Source organism: Ornithodoros turicata, chromosome 7 (assembly GCF_037126465.1).
Source record: "Ornithodoros turicata isolate Travis chromosome 7, ASM3712646v1, whole genome shotgun sequence".
Taxonomy (NCBI): domain Eukaryota; kingdom Metazoa; phylum Arthropoda; class Arachnida; order Ixodida; family Argasidae; genus Ornithodoros; species Ornithodoros turicata.
The window spans coordinates 10,719,687-10,745,553 of record NC_088207.1 but is presented as its reverse complement, the minus strand read 5'-3'; the positions used below and the strand labels follow the sequence as shown (position 1 = coordinate 10,745,553).

The following is a 25,867-nucleotide window of genomic DNA, read 5'->3' as shown; positions in this document are numbered from 1 at the left end:
TTTGTTATGAAAACGGCTACGATATCAGGTCACCGAAAGGAACCGATGTTCTCCTTGGGACAACTTCGTAGCTTTTATAATTAAAAAGTTAATGAACGATTTTTACGTAATAACAGTCATTTGACGGTTGAGCTACGTATGGCCAAGAACTTCCGCCGGTCCAGAGATGATAGAAGTGAAAACAGCATGTCTATAGCCCTTATAGTTTTTTAATGAAAAATCTGCAAAAAAAAAAAGACACCCTGTATATGTCAACGTAGAGAAGGAGGGAAAGGAGGCAATGCGCAGACTTTCTCTATCTAGGTGGTGTTGGCTTAGTTGTCCAGTAAGGTGTCATGGCGACTCCTTTGGTAAAAAGCAGACCAGTCAGAGGACCGAAGCTGTGATTGTCAGGTCATGCCTCTTTTTGTGACTCCTCCCAATGTTCAGACTAGAGTGACTTTAATGACTCTAGCTCAGACTCCCTTTCAATATACTGCTCTGATCGGCGCTAAAGCCCAGGGACTTTATTCGGCGCACACCTCTAGCGCCTCTAGTGCACACCTCTGTCAGAAACGTCCCCGTTTAGTTCGCATTAGTTCGGGGTACGGAAACAGTAAATGTAAAATTACACATGTGCAAAGCAATAAAACTAATTTTTCGCCACGAAATGTCATTTGGCTATATTTTTCTTCTTTTTCTAGTTGGCTATGTATGTGGGCAATGTGGGATGCTTTTTATTTATTCATTTATTTAAGTACGTTAAAGGGAGACTGCGCACTAAAAACGTGTTGAAGTAACAGTGCGACATTAATCTTTACCGTATGATATTTCAGTGAATACAATTTCCCAACCCCAAGTGGCACAGATAATTAGAAAATGAATCTTTTCCTTTGAGTGATTTCTTCTTCCACGGAAAAGCAGTCCAGCAACACTGGGTCTCACCTCACCGGTATTATACTGGTATTCCTTGTGCACGGTTTTCTGTAGGTTTTGCTTTTACCGCTGGCGAATATTTTAGAACAAAGTCGAAGAAGTAGATGACTGGTCATCCATGTGGCACAAAGAATTTACAAAGCGCGTGCCCGAAAAACAGCAGATGACCGACACGAGACTACCGGTGGCGTCACGCCTGGAACAGGAGGTAGGAGAGGGAACCTTCAGAAGTTTCGGTTTGGGCTTCCCAGATCTTTTGGCGAATAATGAGCCCCTGACTGCCAAATCAACTTTATTCCTAATTTCGGAAGTATGTATCGAACTCATTTACATAGCAATTCTAATAGTTTCGGATTGTCCCAGAGTCTTGTGTCTTACCCCATGATGTAATTTTTCTCTTGGCTGTGACGTGCTTAGGGTTTTTCATCTGGTAACCCTGGCCGGAATGCCACAGTATTCGTACGTCTATCCATCCCCTCGTCAGGAGCGGGATTGAATTTAGTAACCTGCCTGTTCTAGCAGTTGTGGTGTGTGTTCGGGAACCTGCGGGACGGTTTTGTTTGTGGTGCCGTCTATGGATAATATTACGTTTGGTAAGTTTTGTGTGTCCGTCAACAGCGAACTTAAAGCGCAGCCTACCCCACTACTCTCACAAAAGTTCGTTTAATCTCCATATAGACAGCAGCAAACGCCTTTCGGACCCGGGACCAGTGGAGTAAAGACGCTTAGTTTGAAATTAAGCCGTTTAGAAACTGGTAGCGAACATTAACGTTCTGTCTCTAAATTCGGACTCTGGGATCACCGCAGTTGGGATAGCCACGAAGAGCTTGCATTGAATTTTAATTTGCAGTTGCAGCGTTCACTGTGTTGTCTACATCTCCGTTCGTTTTGGCCGCCGTATTGAGTCTAACAATAACACTCACTTACGTGCAGCTTTGGAAAATTCTATGATTTATTCTGCTATAAACCTTCAAAATTTACGAAACAGTCAGCGACTGCGATATGCTGCATTTGTTTTTGGCATTTTGACACATCGGCAATCTCTCCTTCAATAGTATTTCAACTGTGGTTGGAAATAAGATAATGAAAATATAACAGGAACTGAATTTTGTCGAAACAAATGCGTCAGGTCGGGAGCAGTGGCTTATTTCAGTTTTAGTTTGTTTACTCATTCGCTCTGCAAATGGGGACAGAACCTCCTTCTAGACAGGGCATATTTAACCAGGGTTTATCTAGAATAACAAGAACGGGGGTGTCGAATGCGTAAATAACGAAGAGCTCCCATCAGGAAAGAAAGGGTGGTGTCACCATGTAATTGAATGGTATCGATCTTTCATGTAGATACACGACGTGTATAATATTTACAAACTCTCTGTTGCATTCCTCAGCCTTTTCTCTATCAAAGCAGAAAGTACGATAAGGTGAAACAGTTTTGTAAAAAGAACGGCATCTGTTGGAAGTATCGGCGGCTCTTGATCTGAGGCACTTCCCTGAGAGGGACGGTTGCATCTGTTCCGGTCAATTTCGAAACTATGGTGTAATTTATTCGTCGTCGGTCACTGACCGCAGAATCGAAAATCCCACGTGAAATATTGGCACAGTTTGAAGTGAAGCATAGATTGAGAAGTTACTTGTCAAAAAGAACTCGTTACGAGTTAAGTTACTGTGTGAAAAATGTGACTAAGTTAATAACGAAGTTCTTCAGCCTCAAATGTAACTCGCAGTTACGGAGTTACTTAAAAAAAAGAACGGGTTACTTCCAAGTTATGTGGGACACAAAATAGCACTACACAGGTGCAGCGCCCCTGAGCAGTTGAGTTACACCTCCAGTTGCCTGCGGAGGAGTGCAGCGCACTTAGATTGTTTCCGTCCAACAATTTGAAAGCTTTGCATCTTACTCACTGTGGGCACACAATGGTTCAGCTTCATTTCAATGGCTGCGGTTCTTACTTCCTAAATTGAATACTGTCATTGATTGAATATCACGTTCTGTGGCATAAAAAGCCATGAAAGAACAGGAGAGAAAGCAAGAAAACATGTGGACGTGAGTGAAAAGCGAATTAAAAGTAACTTGGAACTTAGCTTAAGTTACTTTGGCAAAGTTACCTGAAAAAGAAACGAGTGCCTGTGAAGCTTACCACGGTGCAAAAGTACCGAGTACAAGTTACCTAAAAAAAGGAGTTTAGTTACAGTAACGAGTTACTCCGAGCTCTGGTATTAGGTGAAATGCGCGATAAAAGCAGATGCCAGATGTTGAGAGTATGTCGGTATTCGCTCTCTAGAAAAGGGTGAAAACACCGTTCCCTGCATGGCCAATCAGAGCACGACCTTGTGAAAAGTGATTGCGCCTTTCGCCTCTGAGCACTGTCTTCTCACTCCTCCTGCTATGGACGCATCCTCAAGACGTCACTCGAATCTTATTGTATTGTTACCAGGGCCTCCGCAGCTTCAGAAGCGGTGCTGATCTTTCAAAATTAGTTTACCGTAATTTCACGCGTATTAGCCGCGGCTTATGCGTGATTTTTTTTTCTCACGGACGCTCTGCAGCTTATCCACCGGTGCGGCTTATCTGATGACTATTTTTTCCTAGTATTTTCTCCCTACGTCGGTTTTAACGAAAGCGCCGACAGTGTTTCTGGAACAGCAGTGCCCTGCCGATGCAGGAACAGTGCGTAACAGGAACGGTTCCACATTCGAGTAGATTGATCTGCCTGGTGCATTCCCCCAAGAAGTTTTAACGAAAGTGGTGACACTGATTCACGTCTTCTGGAAGACCACTGACCCACCAGTTCCATGAAAACCGCCCAACAAGGACACAGACTTCTTTTGTTGTACACTATGCCAACCCCGGAGTATGGACCACAGGGCTTATGGCCTTCTCTATGGTCTCGTTTTGTCGCACAAATCAGTGGTCTCGTATTGCCCATGGCTTATCTGCCAGAAAATTTTCAAAACATTCCTAAAAACGCGTCCTGCGGCTTATACGCGTGGTACTTATGAGGAATTCGGGCGGTCATTTCGTGGCAGACTTTTTTGGCAGATCCTGAGCAGTCGTGTTCGTTTGGTCGAAGCGCAGCAATCTCGCATCTTGTGCGGTACTTTCCGAGTGCCAGGAATTTGCGAGCTAGCACTTCTTTCGTCCGGCCTCGATATAACCGGGCAGTGAGTTGCCCAACTATCGGCATGTCAGCACTGCGAGGGTGGCAACGACCTTTATTGGCTCGCACGTCAAAGTTAAGGTGGGTTAGCAGACGACGATACTCGAAGACGAGCGACCGCGATGCCCCTAACATGATCCAAGCGACTAAAACAGCTGCTAGATTCCTGGCACTCATGTTCGGGAGGCAACAGTCATGTGACCCAAGTGGAGGCAAAAGGCTACCAATTTCAGAGCGCTCGGGACGTTTTGCCACAATTTGACCAAAAGAATATACCATTAATATCTGAGCACTTTTCTTCGTTATCTGTTTCATAGACGTGTTTCTGGATGTGACCATTCCTTTAACAGTTGTTCCATTAGTTTTCCATAAACTCACGTACTATTTTCTCATTTATTAGCGTGACCACTCGATGAGAAGGGATTGTGTCCTGCAGCCACCATGTCTACGATTCAGTCGAGTGTTGCTGCCCCAGCTAACATCTATACCACCACGGTGCCACTGTGCCAGGGTGGCATTGAAAACCAGATCTGCGTCTCGTCCGCCACCATGACCTTGCCAATATCTGTGGCTATTCCGACAGTTGTTACTGTAAGTATACAAAGGTGTATCAAACTTTAAAATTACTTCCTTTTACTTTTAAAATTACTTTTAAAATTTACTTTTAAAAAACTTCACTTTTAAAATTACTTCCAATTACTTCCTTATCTTTTTCGTTACGCCTCAAGGGACCCTGAGGGCTTTACATGAAGGGAGACAGAACGGGGACATAGAAACAAAGAGACTCACGAGTACCACATGTTACAAGCAAGTCAACGCAAACAAGAACAACTTTATAGTGAGACGGTGAATGGGGAGTGTCATCGCCATCCACGATACTCTACCTCATTGCTTTTGGTGATGCGGGGAATGAGACAATGAGCCCCTTCACAATGAGGATCGAACATGAAGAAGTCAACGCAGAATAATATGACTAATACTGGAAACCAGTAATTAAAGTGTAAGTAGGGAGTGACTTTTTTGGGTTAAACCCGATTGCGCCCGGTTATTTCCCCCCCAGGACTGACCTCCGACCAATTCGGGTTAAACCCGATTTCTCCCCGAATTCCAGCCACTATGAAATCCTCAAGTGACGTTTCCACGGAAGACGAACGAAGGTCGTCACGTGTAACACATGTAAGAATGGGTCATTTACTTCCGAAGCATTACACCCAGGTGTGTCAAATCTATGCCTTCGGGGATTACCGCTGGAAGGTCACGATCTCGCAAAAACAACAACGCAAGAACAAAAAAGATAGATTAGGGAAGGACTTAATAGACAAGATTAGAAACGAAAAACATCCGAAGGCACAATTATCGCCCGATTTCTCCCCAAATTACAGATTTACAAATAGAGTCCGATTTTTACCCCCCGAATCCGAGAAAGGCATTTAACCCGAAAAAGTCACTCCCTAAGTGTAAGGAAGCAAGGGGACACAGAAGAAAGAAAAAAGCACTGGGTATTGGAAGCAGCTTAAACGGAGACATGAAACTGCAGGTTTTCCCGGCGATTTTAATCCAAGTGCCAGCTAAATTAATCAATGCCCCATAAAGTTTGCATGGCACATGGATTAATTTCGATGGCGCTCGGATTAAAATCGCCAGGAAAACCTGTAGACAAGTCTAAGAATCAGTTTGCGAGCAGATACAAAACAGACATTTTAGTTGTAACGAGTGTACGTTTCTAAACTGAGACAGAGAAATGAAGTCGTAATGCATCGCAGAAGGGGCCGGTTAAATTTACTGTGTGTTGAGGTAAATAATTCCATTCAGTGATTGTATTTGGAAAGAAAGACTGAGCGAAGAAAGTGGTGCGTGCAAGCATACGTGAAACCTTTGAGGAATGGTCCTGTCTGGGAAAAACATGCCTACGTGATTTGCTATAGAGATAATGCAATGACTGTGTATGATTAGAGCCTGAAGTTTTTGGGAAATATTTTTTTCTAAATTCGGAGGGTAAAAATTGGGTAAATCAACATTTGCTCTAAATTCATGCGAATTCGGGTGAAAAAACTTCCGGTATGCTAAATTCGGGGTGAAATCGAGCTCAATTGCTCAACTAACTGTAGTGGTGTGGTATAAATGGTGATGTAACTGAATTTTTCTGCCAAGCAAGTAAATTAATGCATTCCTACAGACATCCCAGTGAGTTCAGTTTGCCAGGTAAAAATCGGGTTTCACTCTAAAGAGGCAACCTTCAATTCGGGGTGCAAATTCGGGGAAGAATCGGGTAAAACCCTAAAACTTTAGGCTCTATGTATGATAGACAAGATGGAAAAGACAGAGGTTGGGTATTTGCCTACAAAGGGATAGGCCCTCAAGTGCTGGGCTTTTTTTTGGGGGGGGGGGAAGATATGCGTGAGAAGGCATGATATAATTGGGTGCTATGAAAGCCAGAAAGGTCAAGTTCGGATGGCTTTGACGTCGCTTATTATGGGGGGTGTCCCGAACATTTTTCTAATCTCAATGGTTGAGGTCGAACCTTTGGGTTGGGATGGTTCGACGGACCTTCAAATTTTCTTAAAGTCACGTAGGTTCGCACGATTTGAAGCCATTTCAGAGTAGGAATATGAAAGACACGTTGAGCTATCGGCAATTCCAATCAACTTCATGTGGCGCACTGAACTTCCAAAACGGAGGATAGAAACAACGGAGGATAGATAATAGCGCGGGGACTGCTGTGTCAAGTGCGTGGTGTTCATCCTGGGGCCTCTGACATTAGACAACCGGGTCATTTCATATTGTGTGGTTCAACTCAGAAAAAGTAGGCAGAAAGTTTCCGTCGTCATACTTTATTTACAAACATCGGGGGGTCAAGTACCGTTCAGTTCTTTCTAAGCGTCATTACCTTTGTCTTACAATTCGTGATAGTGCTCTGGGCAGTCAAAAGTATAATCAGTTCTCTAGCGACACGCGACAAAGTGTTTTTTTACATTTATTCGTGTAGTTCTTCAAAAACCTGTGAAAACTGTAAATTGCGGGTATGGGAATGGCACATGCGGAAATGTGTCAAACTTCCAGAAACTTTCTGAAAAAGTTCGATTCACTTCAAACCCCTGCAAACTGGAAACTGTGGCTGGTTCTCAGCATCACTACTTATCAGACTTGTGCCCGTTACTCAAAAAAAGTAATTGATTACAGGTCGACCCCGCGTATAAGTCGACCCCTGCATCAGATGTCATACCTCCTGGAATCACGATGTGATCACGTGGTAGGGTACATGTTGACAGACTGCAGCCCTCGTTTTTGCCCACTGACCGCTTTATAAGACGAGGGCAGTTTTCAGCGCCTCCTTTTTTTAAAAACGACTTCGACCTATAGTCTGGTTTTTACGGTAGTAGATTTTGCAAACATCATTTTATTTGAAAATTTTGGCGAATTAAAATCCTGCAGAAATTGCTAGTGATAACCAAGGAATATTGGAATTGGAATTTGCAAAGAATGAGGTTCCATGCGATTGAAGCGCTTCACTTAGTGCAGTTTATTGCCCGCGACTCGCAGCTGTCTGACCCGACGAACTTCATTGTATAAAAGCAGAGAACATGCACAATGAAATTAGGAACTCACGCACTACCCCCAAATGTGCTTTTATGTACAAGTTGGTGTTAGGACTGAAGCTACCACCCATTGAGTAGTTAAGGAACTTCACATTTTCAGCACACCTTGGTTCAGCCAACATCATCATTCACCGGAACAATAACTGTGCCATCAGTGACCCCTACTGTGACACCCATCAGCGCAAGTATGGGAGTGGTGCCTACTTGCACACCTATCCTCACCACCACACTGGTGAAGCCCACTGCAGTCTCTGTAGCTGACCGGCAGGCCAACTCTGGTGATGGAGTTCAAGTAAGGCCCATTTTATTCCTTTCTTTCAAGTAGCTCTGTGACTTGCATGCGCAAGATTTATCGCAACTCTATGCAGCAATTTGTCATGCTCTGTAGGTGAGAAAAGTGAAAATCTATGAAAAAGAAGGAAATAGTAACCGCGTATGGAAGACCGAAGTTCGAGGATATATTGTGTGTCATTCACAGCATTTAGAAGAAACTTACCTATGGTTGACTGCTTGGTCAGTTATGTGAATCTTCACAGCAAAATTTTAAATGCTAGCAAAAGTAAGCAGTTCCTCATGAGACTGTTCTTTGGCAGTCAGGTGCATCCGGAGATGAGCAACGTTGAAATATGGCAGTCATCGAAAAAGCCAGACAGCCGCGGCTGCCTGTTATTACTTTACGATTACTTTCCATCATGAGCAGTTCGTTCTGCGTGATTCAAGAAATTGTGTTGCCAGTGCATAGAAGCTGTTTTCTGCTGGTAGTAACATTTTATGAGGGAATGAAAAGTACGAATTATGCAAAAACACCATTTGAATTTACTACATTGAAAATATAGCAGGCTAGCCGAAAATTTGGAATGTTTTTGGGTTAAGGTAACGTACTAGATATCCATCGCTGAACTAACGTGAGTCTCCTGTATTTTTGAAAAGCATTCTTCGCCATAGTACCTGCAGTATCCTTTCTATAGTACCCGTAGGAAATTGCGTGTTATTGCTTATTTCTTTCTCTCCCATGTGTTTGTTGGCCACAGTTGAAACCCCTGGCTTTCTGCAATAGAAAATTTACTTTTACTATTACTGAATTACTAAATTTTACTATTACTAAATTACTAAATTTTACTATTACTAAATTACTAAATTTTACTATTTACACAAGAGGGATTTACAAATCTGCAGGATTCCACGGGCAAGAGAAAAACTAGAATATAAAAGCAGCACTCTCCCGAGATCGCATGCCAGCTCATTCCGCCTGCCTTTTTAGCCTTTCGTAACTTTTCATTGCACAAAGAAAACTAAACTCAACGAGGTCAATCTCTCTCTCCCTGGGCATAGCTGTATCTAAATTCACTTTCATTTACGCACATTTTACCGTGTAAGTGCTAGCATTATCAGTGGTGTCAGGCATTGCAGTTGCAACTGTACGCTCAGTTTTAGAGTATCCTGATATCGTTTTGGGACCCACGTACACAGGAAGCAATTAACGAGCTGGAGAACATTCAGAAAAGTGCAATTAGATTTGCTTCTGACGACTACGGGCGGGGAATTCCAATGTCTACTTTACGTAGCCAATGTGGTTTACCTCTCTTAGCAGCCAGACGACGAACGAACAGGTTAAAATTTTTTTATCGGCTAGTTAAGGGCAAACTCAAAATTGCTGCTACCGATTACCTTACACCTTTATCTGACTTCCGCACCAGGAAAGAGCACAATTTAGAATTTAGACATTTTTTGCCACGTAACGACTGTTACAAATTTAGTTATTTCCCGCGTACTGTGATCGAATGGAATCGCTTGTCCACAGATGCTGTCAATGCTAAGAATGTTGAATGCTTTGTTCATTTATTTATTCATTTGTTTATTCATTGTCTTCGTTTGTTTGAGTGCACACCTATACTGTAGCCCCCTCCTGCCTTGGCCCCCAACAGGGGGCTGGCAGTATGTCAAATAAAAAAAAAAAAAAAAACTGATCAGGTTTAATCTGGGAAAATGTCACAGATCGATTGAAATCCTCGCATAATTTTGCGAAAGATAGACGATTCCGAGGGAAAGAAGTACGTGCTGCAAGTCACAGCCAATTTCTGTTAAATTTCCCAGATTCTAGGAAACATAAGGAGCGCTCTATACTATGTAGTCCTCAGATGAAAGTTTTTGGTAAATTTATGTGTGATATAACTAGATGATGAAAGTGTTCTACCTCTTGCTATTACTCTCAGGTGTTGAACAAACAGCGTCTCCAGGACCTCGTCAGGGAAGTGGACCCAAATGAACAGCTCGATGATGATGTAGAGGAGGTAGGTGGCAACTGTTCAAAGATCCAGCGCCCTCGCATCTTCTCTGTGACACTGCTACTCGTGCATTGTTAGCAGTGCTCGTTTGGAGCAGCACGCCTTGACCGGAAAAGTGATATCATTTCTCTATATGAGAACGGGGAGGTTACATCTGAGTGCCGCATGAGACAGTAAAACACTGTAAAAGTGTACCTAGCTGTGACACGAAAGATGTGGTACATAGAAAGCAGTGCTACAACATACCTGAAAATCGCACATACACACTAACCTGCCGGCCGATGCATGGGAAACACTATCCGAGAGGCACTATACAAAGGCTGCACAGTCCTACCCCTTTATTTTATGCTGATTGGCTGCAAGCGTTTATCAGATGCATTAGGTTTAATAGCATTTCCCATCAGCGACTCAGCTAGAGTACTTTTGGAGAGGAACTACAGCTTATGCAGGTATGTTTTATAGAGGTTTACTGTAGTTCCTTTTTGTAACTACAGTTAGTTAACTAGTTATAGGATATCTTACGGAAATAAGGAAGTACGACACGATGACCAGTAACCTTCTTTTCTTTTGGAGAACATGAAAAAAGCTTGTTCTCTCCGCGAAAAATCATGCATTGGGAGTACCCTTTTAAGCTTAAGTAGTGAAGTAGACTTAAGTAAGTAAAGTAAAAAGTAAGTAAACTTTTCAGCTGTGTTTGAGACTTTGTCCGTGTTATGGTTTTTGTCTCCAAGTCTCAGGTTTTTAAGTTATGGATCTATCCTACCACCAGCTTGCTTGCTACCTCTCTCCTTTAATTATGTATTTTGAAAAGAGTAACTTTATTTGAGTTACTATTGCGTAGACGAACTATAATTGTGCTTAGTTACCCTGAAACAACGCAGTAAATTGGGCTGGTTAGTACGTTACTTGAGGCCGCTTAAAACCCCCAGTGCTGGGTAGAAATAGGACAACACAGGACAGACAATGACGACACAGGTACTGATACTTCAACCAAGGTGGCCTTTATTATTTACGTATTTATACTTAGTGGCAGAAAGTCCAGAAAACACGTCTTGCGCCTATTGCTTAATCCCTGAAAAATCTTCAAACATTACCCGTGTACTCAAGCAGCGCCTTCCTTATAGACGTTTGCCCTGCTTGTTTTATCAACTGTGCCTCCTTATGTGTGTATGTGTGTGTGAAACATGGTGTTTGCTCTAACGTGTCCAGAAATTATATTTAAAGTGAGCGATAAAAGAAAAACAAGTGGTACTTTTCTGCTACTTGAGTAAGAAACAGGTACTTCTTCTAGTAGCACCTGTTTCTTAGTCAAATAGCTGAAAAGTAGCGCTCATTTCTCTTTTATCGCTAGTTTTAAATAAAATTTCTGGACACATTAGAGCAAACACCCTGTATAATGAGGCTGCTTGTTCTTTTCCCGTGATCGAGAATTTCGGTATCTTGGAATTGGAATCTGAGGTGTTCCAGCATTGTGAGGTATTTATTTGTCGCTGTGGCATGTTCTCTAAGTCTAGTGTTTAGCCACCATGTAGTTTGTCTTATATAAGCTTGTTTTACATGAAAGAGCAATTTTGTACATCACTCTAGCATTACATTCAGTATATTTTTTTCGTATTCTGTAAGTACAGTGTGGTTTTCTCTCCTCGATTGCCTTGATCGGGAGTCGGGGATAGTCGTCACTCGGTTTTAAATACCACGTTAATTCCACATGTTCGACCTAATTTTTTCGGTCAAAGCCCTGCTGTGTGTCAGTATTTCATAGTTACTGTAATTTTGTCAGTTTTTAGCAGTTTTAAGTCGGTTACTCTTTTTAGTAACTTACTCATGACTCGATGGCTTATGCTGGTTTGAAATTTGGTGCCAGAGTTTCTTATCGACCTACATTTCTGTTTTAGAATTTGCTGAAAAATTGCTAGACTTACTACAATCAGAGGCAGAAAAAAAACCCTCAGTCAGATCTTTTCTACAGCTGTTCGCCACTTACACAGCATGTGAGTGGTGATGGTGTGAGATTTCAAAGACAGCGGAAAAGAAATGCTCAGAGAGTTGATATCCATATAGACCATAACACAATAAGTCTTATGGACACAATAATCGAATGACAAAAGAAGGTATGCAACACAAAAAATTTACAGAGGACGAAACGCCACCACTTCAATGAAACATGCTTTTGTGCGTATGCCGCACTTCTTCAGGTTACAACATAAATGACACATGACGCAGTTACAGTGAAACCTCGTTAATACGTACCCGCTTAAGCAGTAGTTGCGCTGAATCCCCGTCGCGACTCCCATTGAAACCAATGTATTTGCTACCCGCTTAAGCCGTAGCTGCTCGCAGCCCCAATATCGGTTAATGCATGCTTTTCGTCCTGAAACAGTCCGTGCAGAACAAAAAAACTAGCTCCTCCCGTACCAGAAACAAAGATTTGGAAGCACATGGCTCCTCCAGAGACGGGGCAACGCCAATACGTCACTCCTGCCAGGAGGAGAGGTCATTCTCCTGCAGAGTGGAGAGGGCAAGTAGGCTCCTCCCCCCCTATAGTTTCGTCGTTTTGTTTCTCACTTCTATGTCACTTGTGTTGGCTTGTGGGACAGCGCCACACCACCATGTCCTGAACACCAAGGAGAAACTGGACATCATCGATACCATCGATCAGTTTGCGAGAAAACGGGGACTTCTAGAACAGCTCGCTAGTAATGTTTGTGGATTTGAAGCCACGATCATTGCTGCAAGGCCGCGTCGGTATGAAGCGAAAATAACGGACTATCTTGTTGCAAAGTGAATAAACGGCGGTATCTATCCTCATTTTTCTTCCATTAGACAGGTACATGGACTTGTATTTTGAGTTTTTGGTTAAGCCATACTATCGCTTAGTACAGTAAATCTCGGTTATAACAAACCTGTTCATTATATCCGAAGTTCGCTATAAATGGAATGGACAAAAAATTTGATCCAAAAGGCCAGCAGTGTAAGAAACATGAGTCATGTATGCCGTTCATTGAAAATGCATCGTTAATGGCGCCTGTTTATACACAGTTGCGGAGATCACGGCGTTTTCTAAGTCATCAAGGTGGGCCGCGGCGAGCGCCTTCGCGTACACAAAATCGCGGAGCGAAGCAACGTACTTGAGTGCCTCCGCTGTAGTTAAAATGTAAGGAGGGGAAGACACTGTGTCATCATCATCGTCATCGGAAAGGTCGTTTGGCGGCGGGCGCACGTCGGCAATGATGTCCGAATCACTGAAGTCCGCGACGGCCTGTGCGTCGTCATCTGCTGTCGCGAACTCCTCGAAAAACTGACAGCCGTCAGTCAGATTCACAGCCGTTGCTCTGTCCCAAAGTTCTGTGTCGGTATCACGCACACCAAAGTCCACTTCACGATCGGCGTCTGTAGCCAGTGCCTGATGAACAAATCCAGCTTTTCTGAAGCAGTTTCGCAACGTTTTCCGCTTCACCTGCATCCATGACGCCTTAATCATCGGCCAAACGGGTGCACGTGCAGCGCGCGCTGATGGTGACAGCGCATTGGCTGCAAAGCGAGGTCACGTACAAGCGGCGCCTGACAAATCCGCGGGCGTCTGACGTCGCGCGCTCGCCTTCTCCAGTGGTCGAGGGAGCTCTTTCAGTCGCAGTAACCGAAGGCTCCCTGGCAATTCGTTCATAACAGGCGGGGGCAATTTCCATAGACTCAATACAAATTTTGACGGTCGTTCGTGAGGCATTCATTATAACCGAAGATTCGTTATAAGTGGGGCTGTTATAGCCGAGATTTACTGTACGTAGTTTTTTCGTGTCCCCGCCAGGTACGCAATAACGAGCATAATGTAAAAACCCCGAGACTAGGGAACACGAAGGGACAGACACAACACAGGAATTCGTGTTGTGTCTGTCCCTTCGTGTTCCCTAGTCTCGGGGTTTTTACATTATGCTTCATCTTCACCAGCTCGCTTGCTTCCTAGCCATTTTTTCTTTACATTAACAAGGTTTCACTGTATTAAGACCATTCGGAGATAGACTGCAGAATTTGCTAATGAAAAATGATTTTTGCGCTTGAGAGCATTTGCAAAGGAGATTCTAAAATTGTTATCTTGAGGTCTGCTTGAGAGTCTGAGGGGGATTAAAATGGGTAGACAGAGCGGTGTGTTGCTTATGAACAATGTCATTTTTATGTCCGTAAAATATATCTTGCGTCGAATTTGACAATTCACCAATGTTTTTCTCATCACATTTTGCACAAAAAATTAAGTAGTCTATATTAAATGAACTGCAGTTTAATGAGCTTTTTATTTTAATGCAAAAAGTACTATGACTCTCGACTAACGTAGAGTGATAAATTTACAAATTCAAAGAATTCGGGGGGAAAGATTCCTGGCATCAGCACCTCTTTTCCGTGGCTTGTTTGAATTTGTTAATTTCTGGTCGTGTTAGGCTTACATGTGTGTGTCGTCCCTAATATGGTCTGCCTCGGCCAATTCTCGTTGTTTACGAAGTTACAAGTTCAACACCTCGTCTTTCCACATGGGTTACATCCGGGGGGCGGTTTATGGATGTTGGACGTAAGTAATAAATTACGGAAATTTGTTTAGGGACGGAATGGTACTCTAGGAGCGCATGGGAATATCTGTTTCAACTTATTATCTGTGTGGAGTATGCCAATGTGTCAATTAAAAATTAAATTAAATTAAGTTAAAACTTAAAATTAAGAGATCGTGGAGTGTGAGATGCTGATGATGAAAGAAAAAGTGTTCCTCCTCCTTTGTCATTGGCGGCTTCCACTTGCGACTACTGAAATTATGGACGGTGCCATACTTCACTTCATCATAGTTTTTCAGCTGCTTCATGGGACAAATTAGTCCCACTTTTTTCTCTGCTACAAAAAGTTTCTCAGCATTCAGGTTGGGTTTTCTGTTTATAAAAATGCACCAGAAGAGCAGTGGAAGCATTCCTGACGATGTGCAGTGGCACACTTTCTTATGTCCAACAAAGAGCTAAGGCGTCTGCAACGTCAGTTTTCCTTTCTGGTACTCTATGTCGTAGATGTAAGCGCTTGATAAGGGTGTGTGTTGTAGGGGCTGTATCCTAGCTGCTGCTAGTACAGGTACAGGACTATTCAGTTGGAATAGTTCCATTACAGTGGAATCTCGTTAAATGGAAGTCGCTTTAACGGAATTACCGCTTAAACGGAACAATTGAACGGAGGTTGTTTGGTTTCATATTCATACAATGTATAAAAACTCTCGTTAATCGGAAACAAAATTTTGGCCACACCGTGTAAACGAAACTGGCTGAGCATGCCAGCGGCATCAGTATGCTCATCGCGACCTAACCTTTTCCTCTTCCGGTGCGGCCATGATTAGGGTTAACAGGACACGCCATTCATGATGGCATCGCCGAAGCGTGCACACCATGCTCTTCCTCTTGAAAGGAAAATTCAGGTTATCGAAGATTTTGAGGGTGGGAGCTTCACCAAAACGGCGCTTGCAACGAAGTATGGAATGCCGAAGAGTACGCTAACAAGAATTTTTCATGAAAAGGACAAGCTACGTGACGCATTTAGTGCTTCGGCATTTGGACCAGAAAGAAAAAGACTGCAACTCGGTGCACACGAAGAGCTTGACAAGTGCTTGGTACTGTGGATAAAGCATGGAAAAAACTTTTTTGCACAGCAGCATGGCTCTGAACCATTCCTGCGTAACCTTTAGGATATGGAGAGCATTATTCAAAAGCAAAGGTTTAATCAGTTGTTCCAAACAACGATTGAGCGATTCTTTACACCTCAACAAGGGTCAGAATAAACTTCTTAATTGTGTGCCTATTTCTGGTCTTTATGAGAGGTATTAGACACAGTAATGTGCACAAGACTAGTTACAGCTTCCACACCCCTGAAATTGAGACAATTTATCGTTTTGCATCACAACTCAGTAAACGGAACTCCTGATAAACGGAACAGATTTCCTCGGCCCCTTCGAGTTCCGTTAAAAGAGATTCCACTAGTGGCTTTTATGGTCACTGACCACAGTGAAAGATCTTTGCAGAAGATTGTCTCTGAACTTGGTCACTCCAAAGATTATAGCAAGAGCTTCTCTTTCTAGCTGGGAATAACGGGTTTCTGCGTGCGTCAACGTCCTCTACTGAAATCCGATTAGCGGGTCCATATTCCCTACGCAATGCACCAACTCCTTTTGGTGATGCATCACATTCCAAACGTAAAGGTTTCTTGGGATCGAAATGCACCAGAATCTGAGCAGACTTCAGTGTTTCTTTAGCTTCACAGAATGCCTTCTCCTTCACAGCTGTCCACTGCCACCTCTGTTCCATTCTGAGCAACTTGTATAATGGCGTGGACATCTTTTGAAAGAACTTGCCATAGTACGTAATGAATCCCACGAACGATCAGAGCTCCATTATATTTGAAGTGTTGGGGGGGGGTCCAAGAAAGGCGACTGTGGTTTTTTATTCGGGATGCAGCCCACATACATCTGTCCTGCGTCCGAGATGCGTTGCTTCTTTTTGTCGGAACTAACACTTGGTGTCCTTCAGTTCTATGTCGTAGTCTTGAAATCGTTGTAGGACATTCCTCAGCATCTCCTGGTTGTCTGTCCTTTCCGCTATTCAGACTTCATCCAGTTAAACTTGAACAACTGAAATATCTTACCGGAAGACTCCATCTTCCGTTGAAAGATTGCTGGTGCTGAAGAAACACCAAATGATAGTCTATAGTGTGTATGCAGATAAACCTCACCAGCATTTGCGCTCTTATCTTGTTGTCTACTTAACTGACAAACTTCCGTTGGGGCACGACAGAGCATTTATGCGTGCGAAACCTACAGAAAAATCATGAAAGCCATACTCAGCTTAAAAATATAAACAGAGTTATGAAAACGTTGGCCTCCGTGCACCAGAATAGGGCAACATGGCAGACTCAGGATAGTTGCGTTGAAGTAACGCTAGGGGAGCTATCGGTGCAGAAATTGGGACAATGTCCCACATGGATGCTCATCGGTACTGCCCCTAGCGGTACTTGCACATAACTCTCCTGAATCCGCCATGCACTGCCGTGGCCACCCCATTCTAATGCATGGAAGCCGAATTTTTCGTTGCTCTGTTTATTTTTATGCTGAGTATGGCTTTCATGATTTTTCTGTAGGTTTCGCATGCATAAAAGCGCCATCGTGTACCACCGGAATTTTGTCAGTTAAGTAGACAACAAGAGAAGTGCACGAATGCCAGTTAGGTTTATCTGCACACACCCTGAATGTTTATCACTAGGGCCTGGTACTTTATTTTTCTTTTGTAGGGGTCTCTGTGAGTACCCGATGTTTCCCGACACGTTTCCAAGCACGGAGAGCACGAAAATTTTTGTTTCGTTACGCCTATATGTATTCCCGTAAGCCAGGTCAACGTCCTTACAACCGCAGGCTTTAACCCAGGGGTTCTCAACTGGTGGAGGATTCTCTCCTGGTTAGGGGAGCGGGATTTGGGAATGACACAATGTCAGATTTCCCTCGTAATCGGCCCTGGTGGGCACTCTGCGTAGTATGCCATTGGCAGAACATCTCCCTCGCCGGGAATGCCTTGACTGTATGTCATGGTGGCTCCTGGGTGGACACGGGACTGGAAGGGGTACCGAGTGGGGACATAGCGCGGTAAGGTCGCTCAACACAAACGATCCTAAGCTCTGAACAAGCAATAAAATACCTGAAATTTTTGTGTGTGTTGTTTTCGAATTAACGTGGAGCAGGGGAAAATAACACTCCAACTAACGGCAAAAGGGGTTCATGGAGCAAAAGAGGTTCAGAACCACTGCTTCAGCAACTTCCATGTGAAGCTGGTCCCCACTGCATTGTTTTGCTGAGAGGAGACCGCAGTTCCATTCTTGGCTTCCAGGATTCCAGGATTCTTGGATTCCAGGCTTGCTAGTGCTGTTCCCACAGGAACGGATCAGCGGTGTTAATAACGGATTTTCTGGAGTGCCATGTGGCTGCAAACATCCTTCTTTCTACTCCTCCTCACCTTAATCCTCGTTTCACGGAGCATTAAAGTGGTATCTAACATGGCCAAAAACTGTTGTCATTTTGTAAAGCAGTACGTGACAAGCATTCCCACAAAATATTTCTGTCCAAAGTTGTTTCACCGCGGAGCAATTAATTTGGAAAATTGCTGCCGCGGTGACTAGGTCGGAGCGCTCCAACTGCAGGACACACCCTCTCTAGTGTGACGTTTGTGGTAGAGAGCCCCCTCATTCGTTGGTACGAAAAACCGTCTGCTACAAACATTGCGAGCTGTTTCTTGTTGACTTCTATTCGTTACATGATTTATATCACATTTTCTGAACAACAGCATATATGCAGCTTGACAGAATAAGACTGTAATCACAAGAGTAATACTTGTGGCTTCTGTGCAATCTCAAATCTTGGTAACAGAAAGCAAGCAATGACGGCGCTATTGTGGCGCCACCTGGTAGCCACTGAACCAACTGTGTGGTGAAAACGGTCAGACAGGCTGTACACTGTCGGGAAGCAGCGGAGTATCGCTGTACAACACACAGTTCGATTCGTGCTGCACCACTCGTTCTTCCTGTGTTGTCAGCAGTCCCAAAAAATTGAGGTCGTGTCGTTGACAGCTTTCAAATTCTCCGCTTGGGACATCACGCAGCCGGAACGCCAGCTGTCTCCGAAGCAGTAGCAGACGCTCTGTTCTGCGCTGTGTTGCCCACCTCGATCATGCGATCCCAGGTCCAATGAAGAGCGTCCTTACCACTCACGTCACACAGTGACGCGCGTGGCGGCGCTCATCACGTGTCTATCGTGAAGTCGAAGGAGGGTGTTTCGCGCAAGGGAGATTTGGGGGGCTATTGCGGGCGTCCCAATTTCGCTACGGTTGCACTAATTGTGGGAAAACTGTTTTCGGGCGCCTAGCTTTCCATACTGAGCAAAAACAGAAACAAAGCTGCGTGCCTCTAGACTGCTCCTTTAATGTCACAAAGATGTGAAAATGCATACTTGGGAACTGCATTCGCTTTTGGAAGTGCAGTTCGATGTCTATCTGTCACGCTGCTATTCATCCAAGCGTTTAGGCAACGGCAGTAATCTAACTGTTGGATGTTTTAGCTTTGCTTTTGTCACAATGTTCGAGGGAGCCTCTGTCATCTTGCTGACGACCCTAATGAGTTTGGTTTGCCCAGCATGATAGACTAACCTTGGCCAGTGCCAAGTGCACATAGAGCCCTGTGATTTGGGGTAAAACCTGGTAAAACCTGCTTTTACTCCTGATTTGCACGAGTATGTCAGAGAAGTGGTTAGGGACGTACATTAATCTGAAGTTGTCATCTGGAAGTGAATTATGCAGTACAGTATCATCATACTCTACCCTGCCAACACATGTATTCAGTTGAAATGTGACAAGTGGGTTTGGTTCCATTGCGGCAGAGGCGTGCCCTTGAAAGGTTAAAATTTTTGCATTTAATAGTTCATAAACAGATTAACATAGCCCATGAACTTTACTTTACTTTACGTTTGCACGGCCGTCTAGTCTTGGAATTCACACCCATTGAACATTGTTCCTACGCGCTCACGTATGGATGTTTTTAAATATAGTTTTTTTCCTCATACAGTTGATGAATGGTATAGGTTACCCGGTGGCATAAGGGAATTACCTGTGGATGACTTTTGTAGCCAAGCATGCCTGCTCCTGCTATAGCTTCACAGAGGCTGCAGTATATGAAATAAATAAATAAATAAAAGTATTTTTTCTTTTTCATACTAGAAAGCTGACTCTTTCACGTGATATCACCTGATTTTACCTGTGTTTACAGTTCCTGACATAAATCTTGATTTTTGCCCTCAGTTTTTTAAAAACAGTGGAAACACAAGTTTTAAAAGAGATAAAACCCAAGTGCAGGGGACACTAAATGATGACACACACATGAAGCACTGACTTTTCTCTGCACTTTTTAGACTGCAATGGGGTTTTATAACTTTTAAAATGTACCACCAAACAGTCCGGTTTTTCTCGCTTTGCAAACGCAAGGGCATAAGTGTAGGGCCTCCTTTAGTTATCAACAGTTGTATCGCATTACAGGCTGATCTTCCTAGCATCTTTGGTGAATTGGCAATTTTTAAAATGTGTTCTGTCGCTTGAAACAAGGATGAATCGTATTGTTCGATTTTGTGTTCACTCTGCTGTGCTCGGCAATTCTTTAAATTTATTCTGTCATTTTATCAAATATGAATCGTATTGCATTTGATTTTGTGTTCACTGCGCTTTGCTTTCTATTTTGCAGTTGCTGTTGCAAATCGCGGACGACTTCATCGAGAACCTGGTAACTACTTCCTGCCTCCTTGCAAAGCACAGAAAATCCACAACGCTGGAAACCAAAGACATTCAGCTCAGCTTAGGTAAAAGTCACCTTGTCCACTTGGCATCAGGGGTCGGAACCGTTATATTTTCTGGTTCAGGTTCAAGCATGTTGGTTCGATTTTGGTTCAGCTCCGCAGCAGCGCAAAATATCTATAAATTCACTTTCCTGAACCGGTTCGAACCGGTTCAGTAAAGTGAATTTTGAACAGATTGTCATGGGTTAAAAGCAAGCACAACCTTACGATTCTCAAATAGCACAAATGTACTTTTGTTGTTGTTGTTTTCGACACAACAGTGGTTCACTTCGACACTGTGTTAGAGATCTGGATTTCAGGTGCAACATTACAGTGGCGTACTGTACTCTCTATGTTCACTCATTGTATACACCCTGTTACAACTCGTTCAGGGACAGGCCGTTACTTTCACAGTCCAAAATGAAAACTTGGGGTTGCTGGGCAACCAAATTCGCGTACAAGGTGGTGGTGGTGGTGACGGAAGGAAGCATACAGCTGCCGAAAGGAAGACCTAACACGACTGAATGAACGCAGTAGCTTCAAGGAGTTACAATTTTATTTTCTTCGCCTGCGGTTTCGGTGTGAATCCTGTCACCAGCTGTGCTGTCTGAGGTTTTCCAAGGACTTTCCAGACAAATGTTGGCACAGTTCCCCCTGAAGTTGGTCCAGGACACGTACTAATCCCCCTGTCCCACACTCCTTCCTGCTGTCCTCTCTCCATCTGTCCACGTCTGTACGCCTCTCATAGCCACAGTTGCTTAGTGGCACTAACACGGAACTAAAAAAAAAAAAAAGAACGAGGCCATCACAAGAATTTTTGCCATCATCGACGTCTCGTAGAATATTCATTTTCATGTCCAACCATCAGATGTGGCTGCATATATACGATGCTAAACAAAAAGCACGTGGACACACAAGCGGGACGTTGCGTAGAACACGCACATGGAAAGTGAAGGGCCCTAATGCGAGTGAGGGAGTGACAGAGAAGGGGTAGGAATGCACACCCGACAGGGACTTCCCTAGTTTATTGGGGTCGGCCTCGCTGCCCTCTCACTCGGAAAGCTAAGCCCCTCAACAGCTTGCAGGGAAGGGGCATTGTCTGCCGTGTGTCAGGAACATCGGAAGGGCCGCGGAATTTGGAGGTCAAGCTGAGACACTTTGTGTCAACCTATAATTCCACCGACAGGGGTGAAAGTTTGATTGCTATAAAAATAAACTGCCATAGGAATAAAGCATGACCAACCAAACTGAAATAGAACTTTGCAATAACTGACGATTCGTAGTAAGCAAGTTTGCTATAACGAGGTTCAACTGTATCAGATTATGTGGAGTTTCTTCCTCCAGAGTGTACAGAAAGCTAGCTATGAGTGTTTTTGGACAGCGTCGCTTCCTGCCGAGAAAAGCTTGGCGTTCTGCCGCTCGAAAAACGCCTCATGCATTCAAGCCTTCATCTGCATATACACTCAAAGTCCTTTACGACGAACTCCAAGGGGCGGCGGAAAATATTTGTTGTGAAGGTGACTTCGTTAAAAAAGATCGTGCAGCGATATTGCACTTCAGACTGACCGTAATAGTCGCGATGCAATAGTACGAGGGTAGGTCCAGGGAGAAACCTATCACGCACGTGCGAAGATGACAAAAATCAAGTCCGACCACAGAGTCGTAGGCCCTATTAAGCTTCGCATGAAATTCCGCTATGACAACATGTTTCTGAGGACGAGTTAGAATACGAACCGCGCGGAGGTTTGTCTGCGGTACGCTTCGCGGAGCCGATGACTGGTGTCGCCACCGTTGCGGGCGATGCGGTTCTTGTTCCCGAATGTAAAGCACCGTGGAGCGAATGCCTATACAGTAGTCAAGACTGCTAATTAATGACGCCCAGTCGTGGACTCAGATGGCTCATGACATACGCAGGCTTATTTAGTCATTTACAGTCAACCCTCGATTTATGAATTCCCACGTTTTATGAACAGGAGCGCGAGGAACCAAACTCTTTACATGCATTTTTCCCTCGTTTTATGAACCTCGATGTGCGAATAATGAATGGAATTTCTGGGAACCAAGTAGGAGTTTCCCAGCGTTTTTGCCCTCAATTTATAAACGGATCATTCCGAGGTCAGCAGAAACCTTCAAAGGGATTATTCCGTGGTCTTACGAATGATGCCGGAGCGGACGAAACTTTTTCCAGGTATTGCACCCTGGGTTTTAACCCCTCGAAATCCAAGCAACAAACGGGTTTTCCGGGGACGCATTAGGGACGACCAAGTGTACAGCAGAAGGCATGGTCGAAAGCAAAATTACACATTATATTGCATTATCAACACAATCCCAACTCGCAAATACTGTTTCACCAGCTCGATTTTACTGACTTAGCAGAACTTTCGATTTATGAATCCCTCGATTTATTAACGATTTTTCCGGGAACCGAGGCTGTTCATTATTTCCTTCAGGCTAAACAAAACTCTGTGATCTTTTTTTGAACAAGTGTGTTCAAAGCGCTACACTTTCGGTCAGTACACTACCAGTCACAATACCAAAAAAAAGACTGCAGCCCTTTTCTTTTGTGCGTTCAGCCCCTAGTCAGTCAGTGGCCACGTGGTCCCTGGGGGGGGGGACATCACCTCCGCCCGTGTCCTCGGATAATGCAATCGCAAAACTCGCGGAAACCGGAAACTACACGGGCACGTGAGTGAGGTGGAGAGGGGCGAACGACGCTGCGCGGCATGCTGCGCGGTCCATTGCCACGCGTCAGGAGCATTTTATTCTGAAACTTCGTTGTATGGGTCGTGCACTTCGGCAATCGGACCGCAGAATTACTTAGTTATTTTTCGGTAGCTCCATTGTAAAGGATTTCGTTATAAAGGTTGTAATTATACATTGCGCCCTATGAAGCGCTGACCGGACCGTGAAAAACGTTCATTGTAACGGTCTTTTCGTTAAAAAGGCATTCGTTGTAAAAGACTTTGACTGTACGCTCCAACTTTCCATATACTTACAGTCAAACTCCTTTATAGCGAACACCTTTTTAACGAAAATACCACTACAGCAAATTTTTTTGCAGTCCCGCTGGAGCCCTATAGGTCCAATAATGGACATCCTTTTTAACGAAAATACCTCTACTGCGAGTTTTTTTTGCTGTCCCCTGAGTTTCGTTGTAAGGGAGTTTGACTGTATTGGATAGGGTTGGATTTGCCCTAGTGTTGCACGCATTGGAACCGAAAGTCCGCCAAATTTTAGCCTGTAGAAACTGAAACTGCAGGATGTGCACGCAGTTGCGATGGGTGATCGACGACACGAATATTTCCGGGGTATTCGACAAAATATTATTTGAATCAAATGTCGAATACATGATTGTTCTAGTCTGCCCAAAAATCAAATATTTTGAATATTTTGCACGGCCTCAGTGTTAGCTTCCTAGTTCTAGCTGATCCTTTCCAGTCCTGGAATAGACACGATTCTCTCAACAAGTTCGTGTAATCGTGTCTTTGCATTGATTACTTGCAGAAACACTGTTCACTGCAATTACGACAAAGTTGAGACTGATTGGGCGTCACTCGTACTCCATTTGGTCGAGAGCAGAATTTTGTCATCCCTAGCTTTATATCTGGGTGGTGGATTTTGAAGGGTGTTGTACATCTCTCCTGTGGACTGGGTCGTGAATCACAACTGCTTCTTGGGGTTTTGCACAGAACAGTCCACTTCCCTTCAAGGCAGTATCTGAGAGCTGTAGCAATATCTTCTTCATTGATTGGCTGTCCAGTATATATATTTTGGGCGTGGCCCAAACACACCGTCTGATCATATCATTTGTTACTTCTGGTACTAGGGCCATTATTTCTTTTTGCTGACATTCTCTGGTAAGAGCATCAAGAGCTGACATATTGCCTACTGGGACAAGCAGTTTTCATAGGCTTTTGGCTTAGGCTTAGGGAAATATAGCATGAGGAAATTAACATTCTAGCTTGATGGCTTATCATTACATATTATGAATCAGCTTTCATCATTATTGGTGATGCTCCATCCCATTGCTTGTGGTGGTTTTGTGGAAATATAATGAGAGTTACACATACAGAAATCAACATCCCATGTGTTCATTGTATTTCCAGAGAAAAACTGGAACATGTGGATACCTGGATTTGGGGCAGAAGAGGTGCAGCCATATAAGAAAGCTAGCAGCACTGAAGCTCACAAACAGGTACTCTGGTATTCTCGTGCAGCTATTTTTTGTCTAAACATACTGCTTCTATCCGCGAGCTAGTCATTTATAACCCAGTCAGAAGGGTGCACTTACAGCCTTAACAGTTAGGGACTTAAGTGCACACAGTCATTAACATCTTGCAAGACTGTCAGCCATACGGCCTTTGGAATAAAACTGAGATGTAAGGGCAACAGAGTTCCCACAAGACTGTTTGCAGCGTTCCCTCGAAACTGCCAATGCCTCGATCGTCACTAGATGTCATGAACTAGACGGCACAGATTTAATTCAATTTGAAATAAAATCTTTTTACGAGATGTCATGTTCTGTTAAGTTTTTCCCGTTCAGTGCCTGGAGTTTCCTGATGCACTTAAGCACTTTGCTTCTCATTCAATCTCGCATATTCAGTTTGTAATTGTACCCTCAAAACTGTGTCGTCCGCAACCAAACTTTGAGTGCGCATCCTAAACTTTGACTAGGTACCACCGACACATTGTTTCTGGGTATTCATAGTGAGAACAAATGTGATTTCGCTACACCCTGTTCAGCGTTCACAAATATATTTATCGCTGTAGAGTGTAGACATCCTCGGCAGACATACCATCTGGCAGCCTCCCATGGCTTAAGGCCGTATTTCAGCTACGACCTTTTCGTAAGGCCTTTAATCTGAAGGCAGTGAAGTGTGCCCGTCTGACAGGAGTCCAGTCCTCCAGACCAGTCATTCTCCATTTTCTTTACTTTCCTTACCTTTCTTACAGCGTTTGGCTCTCATCAGGAAGACACTAAAGAAATATTAGTCACAAAGTTGTTGTGGCCTTTTTCTTTGTTTGTATATTTTATTGAAGAATAAAATTAGTACAGAAACTGATGTCTTATTGTTTAACTGTCTCATCGGAAACAAAATCGCCGGGTGCAGGTTTAAGTCTGACACATCATGAAGAAATTGAGAACATGCTTGGTGAATGAGTCAGGAGACGCTAGCATTTGTTTGTTTGTTTGAATAGTGCAACTACAACTGCCTGATAGCCTTTAAGTGATGCACTAACATTACCAACAACAATTAAATTATGAAACAGCCGCAAGACACTCATGGTGGGACATCTGTGTTCCCTATGCACATCGACAGTCCTCTTAGACACATTCCAATTAGAGAAATGGCGATGGTGGCGATAGCAAGAACTGATTCATTGGATAAAAGAATGATGTACGTCTATTGTTCCGCAGTGGTGTGTGAAAAGACAGTGAACTTAGAAATTCTTAATGAAACTACTTTGTACAGAAATACACTGTCTCGTATCTACCTGCAGCTATAAACCGTCTTCATTTCAAGCCTCGATAAAAAC

General features: G+C 43.6%; 1 protein-coding gene across 1 annotated transcript; it reads left to right on the top strand.

Moving 5' to 3' along the window:
* Positions 1 to 1,397: 1,397 nt before the first annotated feature.
* LOC135399523 (transcription initiation factor TFIID subunit 12-like) lies at positions 1,398 to 25,392 on the top strand. Its single transcript, XM_064631267.1, has 7 exons — positions 1,398 to 1,508; positions 4,474 to 4,664; positions 7,770 to 7,961; positions 9,883 to 9,960; positions 20,239 to 20,353; positions 24,436 to 24,524; positions 25,283 to 25,392. The coding sequence occupies exons 2-7, from the start codon at positions 4,515 to 4,517 to the stop codon at positions 25,319 to 25,321; spliced, it is 663 nt and encodes a 220-aa protein (XP_064487337.1). The 5' UTR covers positions 1,398 to 1,508; positions 4,474 to 4,514; the 3' UTR covers positions 25,322 to 25,392.
* Positions 25,393 to 25,867: the final 475 nt, after the last annotated feature.

Coding starts and splice junctions, on each gene's coding strand:
- LOC135399523 (XM_064631267.1), top strand. CDS start 4,515: ATGTCTACGATTCAGTCGAGTGTTGCTGCCCCAGCTAACATCTATACC. Junction 7,962..9,882: donor ACTCTGGTGATGGAGTTCAA/GTAAGGCCCATT, acceptor TATTACTCTCAG/GTGTTGAACAAACAGCGTCT. Junction 9,961..20,238: donor TCGATGATGATGTAGAGGAG/GTAGGTGGCAAC, acceptor TCTATTTTGCAG/TTGCTGTTGCAAATCGCGGA.